This window comes from Chiloscyllium plagiosum, chromosome 42, assembly GCF_004010195.1.
Source record: "Chiloscyllium plagiosum isolate BGI_BamShark_2017 chromosome 42, ASM401019v2, whole genome shotgun sequence".
In the NCBI taxonomy this organism is placed as follows: domain Eukaryota; kingdom Metazoa; phylum Chordata; class Chondrichthyes; order Orectolobiformes; family Hemiscylliidae; genus Chiloscyllium; species Chiloscyllium plagiosum.
The window spans coordinates 4,440,584-4,451,138 of record NC_057751.1 but is presented as its reverse complement, the minus strand read 5'-3'; the positions used below and the strand labels follow the sequence as shown (position 1 = coordinate 4,451,138).

Genomic DNA, 10,555 nt, shown 5'->3' with positions numbered 1-10,555 from the left:
CACATAAGCCTCCTTCTTCTGCTTAACAACAGATGCAATTTCTCGAGTAAACCACAGTTCCCTTACCTTATCACTTCCTCCCTGCCTGACAGGGACATACCTATCAAGGACACGCAATATCAGTTCCTTAAACCAGCTCCACATTTCCATTGTCTGCATCCCCTGCATTTTGCTGCCCCATTCTATGCATCCTAATTCTTTCCTAATCGTATTATAATTGCCCTTGCCCCATCAATAAGTCTTGGCCTGTGGCATGTACCTATCCCTTTCCATCGCTAAAATAACCGTAACTAAATTATGGTCACTCTATCCAAAGTGCTCACCTACAACTAAATTAAACACCTGGCCTGGTTCATTACCAAGCACCAGATCCAGTGTGGCCTCCCCTCTTGTCGGCCCTTCGACATTCTGTGTCAGGAAACCCTCCTGTACACAGTGGACAAAAACTGATCCATCCGACGTACTCGAGCTGTAACATTTCCAGTCAATGTTGGGAAAGTTAAAGTCCTCCATAATGTCCACCCTGTTCCTTTCACTCCTACCCAGAATAATTTTGCTAATCCTCTCTTCCACCTCCCTGGAACTCTGTGGAGGCCTATAAAAAACTCCAAGCAGTGTGACCTCTCCTCTCCTGTCTCTAATCTCAGCCCACACTACGTCAGTAGACAAGTCCTCATCAAAAGTTTTCTCAGCCACCGTTATACTATCCTTGACTAACAAGGCCATGCCCCCCCCCCCCCCCCCCCACTCTTTTACCGCCTTGCCTGTTCTTAATGAAAGATCTAAACCCTGGAACCTGCAACATCTATTCCTCACCCTGCTCTATCCATGTCTCTGAAATGGCCACAACATTGAGGTCCCAGATACCTATCCATGCTGCAAGCTCACCTACCTTACTTCAGATACTCCTGGAATTGAAGTAGACACACTTCAAAACACTTCACTGTCTGCCAGCACATTCCTGTGATCCTGAAATCCTGTCCCTGTCCTCCCTACTCTCATCCTCCTGTGCAATGCAGCAACACTTCCAGTTCCCATCCCCCTGCTGAGCTACTTTAAACCTACCCGAATACCACCAGCAATTTTCCCACCCAGGATATTAGTACCCCTCTGGTTCAAGTGAAGACCGTCCTGTTTGTACAAGTCCCACCTTCCCCAGAATGAGCCCCAATTATCCAAGAACCTGAAACTCTCCCTCCTGCACCATCCTTGTAGCCACATGTTTAGCTGATATCTCTCCCTATTCCTTGCCTCGCTATCACGTGGCACGGGTAACAAACCAGAGATAACAACTCTGTTTGTTCTCGCTCTCAGCTTCCACCCTAACTCCCTGAAATCCTGCCTTATATCCCTATCCATCATTCTACCTATGTCGTTGGTACCTACATGGACAACGACTTGAGGCTGGTCACCCTTCTGGATCCCAAAGATATGATCCGAGACATCACGGACCCTGGCACCTGGGAGGCTACACACCAACCGCGAGTCTTGTTCATTCCCTACAAACCTTCTATCTGAGCCTCTAACTATCGAGTCCCCAATGACTAACACTCTCCTCCTTTCCCTCCTTCCCTTCTGTGCAACGGGGACGGGCTCTGTGCCACTGCATACCCCTGGTAAGTCATCGTCCTCAACAGTATCCAAAACGGTATACATGGTTTTCAGGGGAACAACCACAGGGGATCCCTCCACTGTCCCTTCTGTGCAACGGGGACGGGCTCTGTGCCACTGCATACCCCTGGTAAGTCATCGTCCTCAGCAGTATCCAAAACGGTATACATGTTTTTCAGGGGAACAACCACAGGGGATCCCTCCACTGACTGTTTTCTCCCCCTTCGAACAGTCACCCAGCTTTATTCATGCCTCGGAGTAACTACTTCCCCGTAACTCCTTTCTATCACAGCCTCTGCCTCCCAAATGATCCAAATTTCATCCAGCTCCCACACCAGTTCCCTAACACGGTCTTGGAAGAGTGAGAGTTGGGTGCACTTCCTGCAGATGTACTTGGATGGGACACTAATGGCGTTCCTCACCTCAAACATCATGCAGGAGGAACATTGTTCTCCCTGAACTGCCATCCCTGCTAGTCCCCTAGTCACAAAGTCAAAAAGAAGAGACGCTTACCTGATATGTCCCTGGTCTTTAAGGTTAGAGGAGGTGGTTGGGTGGGAGGCTCTACAAAGGGCCATTCTGCCCTAAATCAGCACTAAACCTGCTTCTCGACCCCAGCTACTGCATAATGCTAAAACTAAAATCCTGAGTCTGTGGGATCTTTATCCCAGGCTGCTTCTTTTGTTCCAACTTAAAAAAAGTTCGTACAAGCTGTTTACTTTAATGTCTTTGAGCAGTCTGCTTGACACCTCTGTCTCAACCGTTCTTCATCTGAAAAGGGTAAAATACATCTCATAAAGCTGTAGTATCATCACACCTCAGATAAATGAGATTGCATATTGCAGTAAAACAGATCTGAACAGCTGGCCAACACAAGGCATCTTCCAACAAGGCTATTGCTTTATCTTATTGCTAGTATTCCACGAAAACAGTGATACTGAAGTAGGTTTGGTGCTGATTTGGGGCAGCATGTTTGTAATGTATCTCATTTGAATTGTCCTTAAGTTATACAAAGAATTGATGATACCATATTTGGAGTCTTATTCACGTTGTTGGTCACCTTATTTCACGAAGGTTATTATCAACGTGTTGAAGGCAGGAGAAGATTTACTGGACTGGCTCAGCTTGTTTCTGCTGGCATTTAGAAAAGTGAGAGGTGACGTGATTGAAATGAGCAAAATCCTAACTGGTCTTGTCAGGGTGGATGCAGCGAGGATGTTTCCTCGTGAGGGAGAGTCTAAAACTAGGTCTCACTGTTTGAAAATCAGGGGTCATCGGTTTAAAACAGAGCTCAGCCAAAATTATTCCTCTGAGAATGTGGTGAGTCTTTGGAACTCTCTTAAAAGGCAATGGAAGTGAAATTTTTCCGCATATTTAAGGCAGTGTAGATAGACTGTTTTGACCTGAGGGGGTGAAGTTTTATCAGGCTTTGGTGAGAATGTGGATTTGAGGTGACAGTCAGCTCATCTCTGATATTATTGATTCACAGTAAAAGCCTCAAGACACCAAATGGACCAGCTCTGCTCCGGATTCACAGGCTCAGAACCAAATGTTTCACTGTAATTTCAAAGGTTTTTTGATCATTTCAAGATTTGGTCCCAGTGCAACACCTGAATAATCAATCCCAGTTCTTAACTTGCAGGAACTAACAGAATCAAATCTGAATGGGGCAATTAGTTGGGGTCAGCACAATTGCAGATCAAAAATGAAACACATACAAACTATTTCAAGTGAAAACTGGCTTGGCTCTTTTAAATCAGATTAGGTCACGTGATAAATCAAGATGGCTGACTGGTCATGTTCAAATTCATTAATGACTTGAAGGGAAATACATTTGCAATTTGAAAGGAAACACTTTGGAGAAGAAATGATTTGTTCATCCTAAAGCATTGTAAGCTGCTGTTGGAGGACACAAGGTTGGTGCACTAAAATTGTTGAAAATTTTGGAATTGAAAAGCTTTTATATTTTGGTCAGTCAAATGGCAACAACTCACAAAGAAATCAAAAGATTTCCCAGTATGCCTTCACGTGTGCTCCCCAAGTAGGGTGAAGATTTTAAATGGCTCCTTTGCAGTAGTCCTTACTCCTGGGCCTGTGACTAGTTACTGCTTATACTGTGTGTCATTAACACTTAAGCTGATCATGGTGAATTAGCTGAAGAACTGATTTTAAGGGAGATAAGATTTTTAAAATCAAATTGAGGTGACCTGGGTCTGCAATTTCAGAAATTAAAACCGTTTACTTTGATACTCCACTCTTGATGGTTAAGGGGAGTCTAATGTTGCATTGACATTAAAAATTAGCAACAATTTTGATTTGATTTATTGTAGTTACATATTAATAAGTGCAGTGAAAAGCTTTATTTTGGCAGCAATAAAAGCAAATCACAGCAAACAAGGACATATCGATCATAGGGTGCTTTGACAGAGCAAGGCATGCAAGGTTATGACTGGACACGGGGTGCACTAAGCATGATTAACATTATTTGAAGTTACAGAGGTTCCTGTAGCAGTCTGATAATAGCATGGAAGAAGCTGTTCTTGAACCTCTTGGTTCTACTTGGAGGTTAAAATATTGTACGGAGATATTATCAGGTGCTTTTTGTCTGTATTTTCTCATCGATTTGTTCACAGCTGTTGTCATACACCACTAGAGTTGATGAGACTTGAACCCAGGCTCACCTGACTCCAAGAAGAGAACATAGCCACTGCACCACAAAAGCCCTCAAGATGCTTGTAATATGATGACTATGAAAGGGTCATTAGATAGATACAGTTAAATCTCAAAATCCAAAGTAGTGTGTCCAGCTCAGGTGACTCAAAAGTCAAATGTAGAAAAGTGTTGGAGAACTCCCAGAAAACTGAAGTTTAAGAGCCAATGTGAATACCTTTGCTAATCATGATAGTCATAAAGCAATACATCAGTAGTCTTGAGAAGAATGTGAGTTTGTGACAAGATTGAATTAGTAAAGGTAAGCAGTGTGGGTAGACATGGGCGGGTTATTTCCTTGTGTGTTGAGGAACAGGGATGGTACATGTTTACACTTTACAAACACAAGGGGCCAACTTGGATACTGTTAGTGCCTTTCCATGAAACCTATTACTGGTTGGATCAACTTGCTGACTCATGCAGCAGATGTAAAATGACCATTGATGTATATGTATCTCTGTAAATGAGGGGGATGTGAGATGTTCCTCATGAGCATTGTTCTCTTTTGGAAGTCATTTCTCATTAGCTGAAGGCTCCCTTTCCATGAATTGCCTCAGTGATTTTGTCATTTCTGCAAGCTGAGAGGCTGGGTGAATGTGCTTTTCAGGAGCAATGTGGAGGATGTGGAAAATTGAAATAGGCTTGGGACCTTGTTTTATCTTTCTGTTTTTCACATGCTTTTACTATTTCCTGAGAAAGGAAATAAAACAAAACCACCAAAACCATCTGGAGTTCAAGAATGGCAGATGTGCTGTGGCAATTCGGTCAATTCTGCACAAGAGTGCATTTCTGCAAAACAACATATCTCCAAAAATGAGCTCCAAATAGAAAGTGATGGAGATCAAATGCAGTTCTAGCTTTGCATTTCCCAACTTATTAATTGATAACTCTCCCTCTCAAATTAAGAGATCTCATGTATTGAGAAGTTCACAAAATTGTTTAAAGGTTGGATTGGAGCTTTGCTCAATGTTACCTTTTTGAGTTTTGTTATCTGCCTTGGGATATGGAATCCAAAGTCAAGTCTACTGTAAACTGAGATTATTAAGGATGAGGGGTAAGGAGTGTCATCTCTGAGTGCTGTGCGACCAACTGAAATGAAAGATTGAATATGGATCCCTCAACGTCTGAATCCCCTTTCCTGAAACAGTGCTTTCCACAACAAATCATTCTGCTTTTTGACAGCATCAGTGAGTGCAGATGCAAACTTCCAAGGGCTGACCTGATCCTCAGCTCGTGTGTTTGGTGCTGAGGTCTTTGTGTTACCATGCATGCAGTTTCCAAACTTGCTCTAAGTTGAATTAAAATTTTAAAAAAACTTGAACTCGCCATTGGACCCAACCAGTCTGCATTATCTTGATCACCCATACCAATTACCATGTTGCCAGATCCCTTCAAACCATCCAACCTATTGCCCCTGTTTCAGTCACTGACACTGCAATCTGATTTAAGTGTGAAAGATCCCAGTCCTGTTTCTAAAATTATTCCTCTGGCATCATTTGAACACAGTTGAGAGAGACTATGGTTATATATATATTGAGTGGCTGTGAATGAGTTAATAAACCAGACAAAGTATTTGCTGAGAGTTGTATTTATTGTTGATTGCACCATCCATTGTGATTGACCCTGTGACAAACTTGTATCATATTGTCCTGCATTACTTTTCTAGATAATTGCACATTGATCCTTGTTTTACAACGACTGCATAATGATACAATAATATAACCAGGTACTTTAGAATTTCTGTACACCACATGGCTTGCATTCCTCAAAAGTTAACCATGCTTACACATCATTAAGTTTGCAATCTGCACAAGCATTTCTTTGTTTTTTTCTTAAATTATTTAAGGAGTCAATCTTAACACATAAAGCATAAACTTTCATTGGATCATCTTTGTATTGTATCTTTGGCTCAGATTTGATTGGATGGCTGGAGTTAGTTTACCCACTTTTTGAATTCAATACCTTGTTGACCTTTTTTGGCCTGTCTACTTCTTTTCTGCACTCTGTTTATCAGCATCATTTCCTTTTTCTTCAGTTTCTTCCTGTTTCTCACTCTCTTCTTCCTCTTTCTTCTCTCCTTCAGCCTCACCTCCTTCCTCGCTCTCCTCCTCCTCATCTTCCTTTTCCTCATCTGCCTCCTCTCCATTTTCCTTTTCCTCCTCTTCCTCTCCATTCTCCTTTGCTTCTGCCTCTTCACCATTTTCTTCTCCTCCTTCCCCCTCTTCACCTGCAAATTCAAAAAATCAAGATAGAATTTTGGTGCAAAGCATGTTCCCTCTGAAGATTGCATTGTCTAAATGAAGACTGCATTGCAGACAGAAGATCATGAACACATGAGAGTCAACGTTGGTGCCCAACAACATAAACAGCATCACAACAAGAACCATTGATACAGTCACAGAGTCATAGAGATATACAGCATGGAAACATGCTTACAGTTTAAACCTGACCTTTGCTTTGTTGTGGACTGGGTTGGGGAGGCACAACTTTTCACACAGGGTCATTTGTACATGGAATGAACTGCCAGAGGAAGTGGTAGATGCAGGTACAATTAGAAGATTTTTAAAAAATTTGAACAGGTAAGGTTTAGTGGGATATGGGCCAAATGGAATCCAGAATCAGAGGGGCATAGGTTTAGAGTGAGAGGGGAAAGATATAAAAGAGACCTAAGGGGCAACTTCTTCACACACAGAGGGTGGTATGTGTATGGAATGAGCTGCCTGAGGAAGTGATGGAGGCAGGTACAATTACAGCATTTTAAAGGCATCTGGATGGGTATATGAATAGGAAGGGTTTGGAGGGATATGGGCCAAGTGCTGGCAGGTGGGACTAGATCGGGTTCTCTGGTCAGCATGGATATGTTGAACCGAAGGGTCTGTTTCCATGTTGTATATCTCTATGATTCTGTGACTGTATCAATGGTTCTTGTTGTGAGATAGATCTCGGCCCTGGAGAGGACTGAAAGTAGCCCTGATCTCTTATGAAAGACCAATGGGGCATTTCCTTTCATGTCTGCCACAGGACTCGAAAGAACCTGAGTTTCACATTTCATTTGAGACCTGGTCCCTGCCCAGTTCCTGCTGTGGGAGTGGCACCCTCCAATGCCACTTCAAGACCATCCCTTCTGGCTCCCAGTTGTGCCAGTCATTGAGTTGGCACCTGGTTTAGAGAACGGCTGGCCTGGTGAGAGGTTCTTACCTTCCATGTCTTCCGCCTTGTCTGCTGGAGGTTGGAGCTGCGCAGCCAATGAGCGGGTCTGCTGAACCAGCTCCTCCTCCACCTGGCTGCTGCTGGGATAGGAGCTGTACAGGCCGGCTCTGCTGGACAGGCCGTACGCGCTACTCTGAAGGGAGTAGCTGGAGCGGCTATACACCGGGGCGGCAGCAGTCTGAGAGTAGCCGCTGATCATGCTGCCCACGTTGGTGTAGGTGATGCGTGTTTCCTCTCCCTCCAGCAGTTTCCTGAGAACGGAACAGAAAGGGACAACAACGATAAGATCATTCCCCAACCTGCACTGCAGCTCCGAGGTGTTGGCACCTTGTTACCTTTTAATCCTCCGGGCTTTGTGCAAAGATTTGGCCCTGTCTGCCTATGCCAATGCTTAGTAAGGGGGTCAATCCCTTGCTCTTTCCCAGGAGCCCTGCAATGCAGATTTTATTCTTGTGCATGAACATCTACATTTGATTTCCTTTTGAGATGTCCTTACGCCGGTGAATGTGCTTTCTACGCAGGAAACACTCGGTGTATTTTGATTGTGGAACTGACCCGTATCCAATGTCAGTTTTAACTCTGTTCACGGCATTAGCTCTCGCTGTTCACGAACAAAACCCCTCCAAAAGACACTCCGCAAATCCTGTCCCCTCTGAAACCCAATGGACACTGTTGGGAGAAAGGCCGATACAGGGATCAGTGTTGGGAATGATGGGGAGTGGGGGGTGGGTGGGGTGGGGAGCTGTTGTAGTGTGTGACAGTAGAGGTAAACCTGTATCTGACGCATTGAGGCTATCACGTCCTCTTAGCCTCTGTCTTGCACCACCCCCCCAGCCCATCCCAAACCTCTCCTTCCCGAATGAAATTGTATCTTTCAACCTGCAGGTCTGTCCTCTTGTAAAAGCTGAGACAGATACTTGGCCCAGGCCGAGGATTGCAGAAAGACTGCGCCAGACCGGAGTTATACTCCACCCTGTGCCACACCCAACTGGTGCAATGCAGGGCTGGGGGAGGGGGAGGAGCCGCTCGGTCACTGGGTGGGGGGCTCAGCTCTGGAGTGAAAGGGCGCATGGCACTCGGTCCGCCCAGGGAGGGAACATTCCCAGCTCTCGGGAGTTTCCAGCGGCCTCTCCCGGTGTCACTCCTTACCTGTACGCCGCGATCTCAATGTCCAGGGCCATCTTCACGTTCAGGAGATCCTGGTATTCTTTCAGGTAGCGGCCCATCTCATTCTTGGTGGTTCTCAGCTCATTCTCCAGCTGGCTAATGGCATCCTGTGGGAATGGGATGGAGGGGTGGGAGGGGGGAGGGAAATAGAGAGAAAGATGGTCAGTGACCCCACCCCGTTACCCTTTCTCATCCCTTGTAACTCTGCCTCCCAAAAGCGCGAAGGTTTCGGCTCTATTGGCTAGGTGCCTGTGTCCTGTCAGTGTGTCACACACACACACACACCCTCCTTGAGTGTTGTGTGTATCACTCTCTCGGTGAACCTGTGTGCCCCCTCCGCCCTCCCCTTACCTGTAGGGCACTGATCTCGCCTCCCTGTTTCTCATCCAGTTCCAGCAGTTGCCTCTCCAGGGCGTCGTTCATTCCCCGGACGCCATCGATCTCCAGGGTCTTGGCTTTGACCTGGCGCCGGTACTCGATCACCTCGTCCCGGGCTTGCCTGGTCGCGTCGCTGTCCTTGGAGGCGTTCTCGGCCAGCACGGCAAAGCGGCTCTTGTACCAGTCTTCGGCCGACTGCATGTTCTTGGCCGCCACCTTCTCGTACTGGCAGCGGATCTCCCTCAGGGCAGAGGAGAGGTCCGGCTTGCCCATGTCCACTTCCACCGACACCTGGGCGTACTGCACCTGAGCCTGCAGCTCGGCGATCTCCTCCTCGTGGATTTTCTTCAGGAAGGCGATTTCGTCCATCAGGCTCTCGATCCGCTTGTCCACCTCGGCCCTGGCCAGCGCCGCCTCGTCCGAGCCCTTCCTGGCTTCCATCAGGCGGCCCTCGGCGTCCTCCCGGTTCAGCAGCTCCTCCTCGTAGCGAGCCTGCAGGTTCTTCAGGCTGTCCTCCAGGTGGTCCCGCTCGTTCTGCGCCGCCTGCCTTTCGTGGCGGGCGTCGTCCAGCGCCAGCCTCAGCTCCCGCAGCTCCTGCTCGTAGATGCCCTTGAGGCGGGACGGGCCGCCCTGCTTCTGGCGGAGCAGGGAGAGCTCGGCCTCCAGCACCTTGTTCTGCTGCTCCAGTTCGTGCACCTTCTCGATGAAGTTGGCGAAGCGGTCGTTCAGCTCCTGCAGCTGCGCCTTCTCCTGGGTCCGCACCGCCTTGAACTCGCTGCTCACGGCGCTCGCCTGGCTCAGGTCGAAGGTGTCCAGGGCGGACGAGATGCTGTGGGCCTTCCTAGCGGTGAAGGCCGGGCTGGAGTAAGAGCTGTAGACCGCTTTGACATTGCCTCCGAAGTTGCTCCTGAAATGCTGGACAGCTCCATAGCTCCTGGGCGCCGCGCTGTCTCCATAGCGCCTCCTGTGGAAGTACGACTCGTAGCTCGCGGTGCTCATGGCTGGTGCTGGCGCTGTCCGCTTCGGGTGTGCTCCGAGAGAGCTGCACGCCCCCCATTTATACCAGACCCAAACCCTCCCCCTCCCTCCCCACCCCTCCCAGCGCTCTGACGATCCTCCCCTTCCCTCCCCACCTGACACTGCAATACATCCTCCCAAATCTGGCCACCACCCCCCACCCCACACCGTGCCTGGGAAGCTGCAGCCAGCTCAGCTGCTCCTCGCCAGCTTATCCCAGACAGTCAGACAGCCTTCCACGCAGGAGGAAGAGGCCCTTCCGTCCATCGACACCCTACCCCACCTACCCAATTCTAATAAAAGCAAATTACTGCGGATGCTGGAATCTGAAACCAATGGAGAAAATGCTGGAAAATCTCAGCAGCATCTGTAAGGAGAGAAAAGAGCTGACCCTTTGTGAAAGCTAAAAAAAAAAGGGAGAAACAGGGAGGTAAGGCTCAGTTAGACTCGAAACGTCAGTTGT

General features: G+C 47.2%; 1 protein-coding gene across 1 annotated transcript; it reads right to left on the bottom strand.

Annotated features, from left to right (window-relative positions):
* Positions 1-5,892: 5,892 nt before the first annotated feature.
* On the bottom strand, positions 5,893-10,121 carry neflb (neurofilament light chain b). The gene is made up of 4 exons (XM_043681227.1): positions 9,049-10,121; positions 8,680-8,804; positions 7,519-7,781; positions 5,893-6,547 (listed from the first exon to the last, which is right to left on the bottom strand). The coding sequence occupies exons 1-4, from the start codon at positions 10,072-10,074 to the stop codon at positions 6,306-6,308; spliced, it is 1,656 nt and encodes a 551-aa protein (XP_043537162.1). The 5' UTR covers positions 10,075-10,121; the 3' UTR covers positions 5,893-6,305.
* Positions 10,122-10,555: the final 434 nt, after the last annotated feature.

Excerpts from the sequence above, each read along its gene's own strand:
- neflb (XM_043681227.1), bottom strand. The coding sequence starts at position 10,074 with ATGAGCACCGCGAGCTACGAGTCGTACTTCCACAGGAGGCGCTATGGA. Across the intron at positions 7,782-8,679 it reads ATTGAGATCGCGGCGTACAG|GAAACTGCTGGAGGGAGAGG; the intron begins GTAAGGAGTGAC and ends TTCCGTTCTCAG. Across the intron at positions 6,548-7,518 it reads CAAGGCGGAAGACATGGAAG|GTGAAGAGGGGGAAGGAGGA; the intron begins GTAAGAACCTCT and ends TTGAATTTGCAG.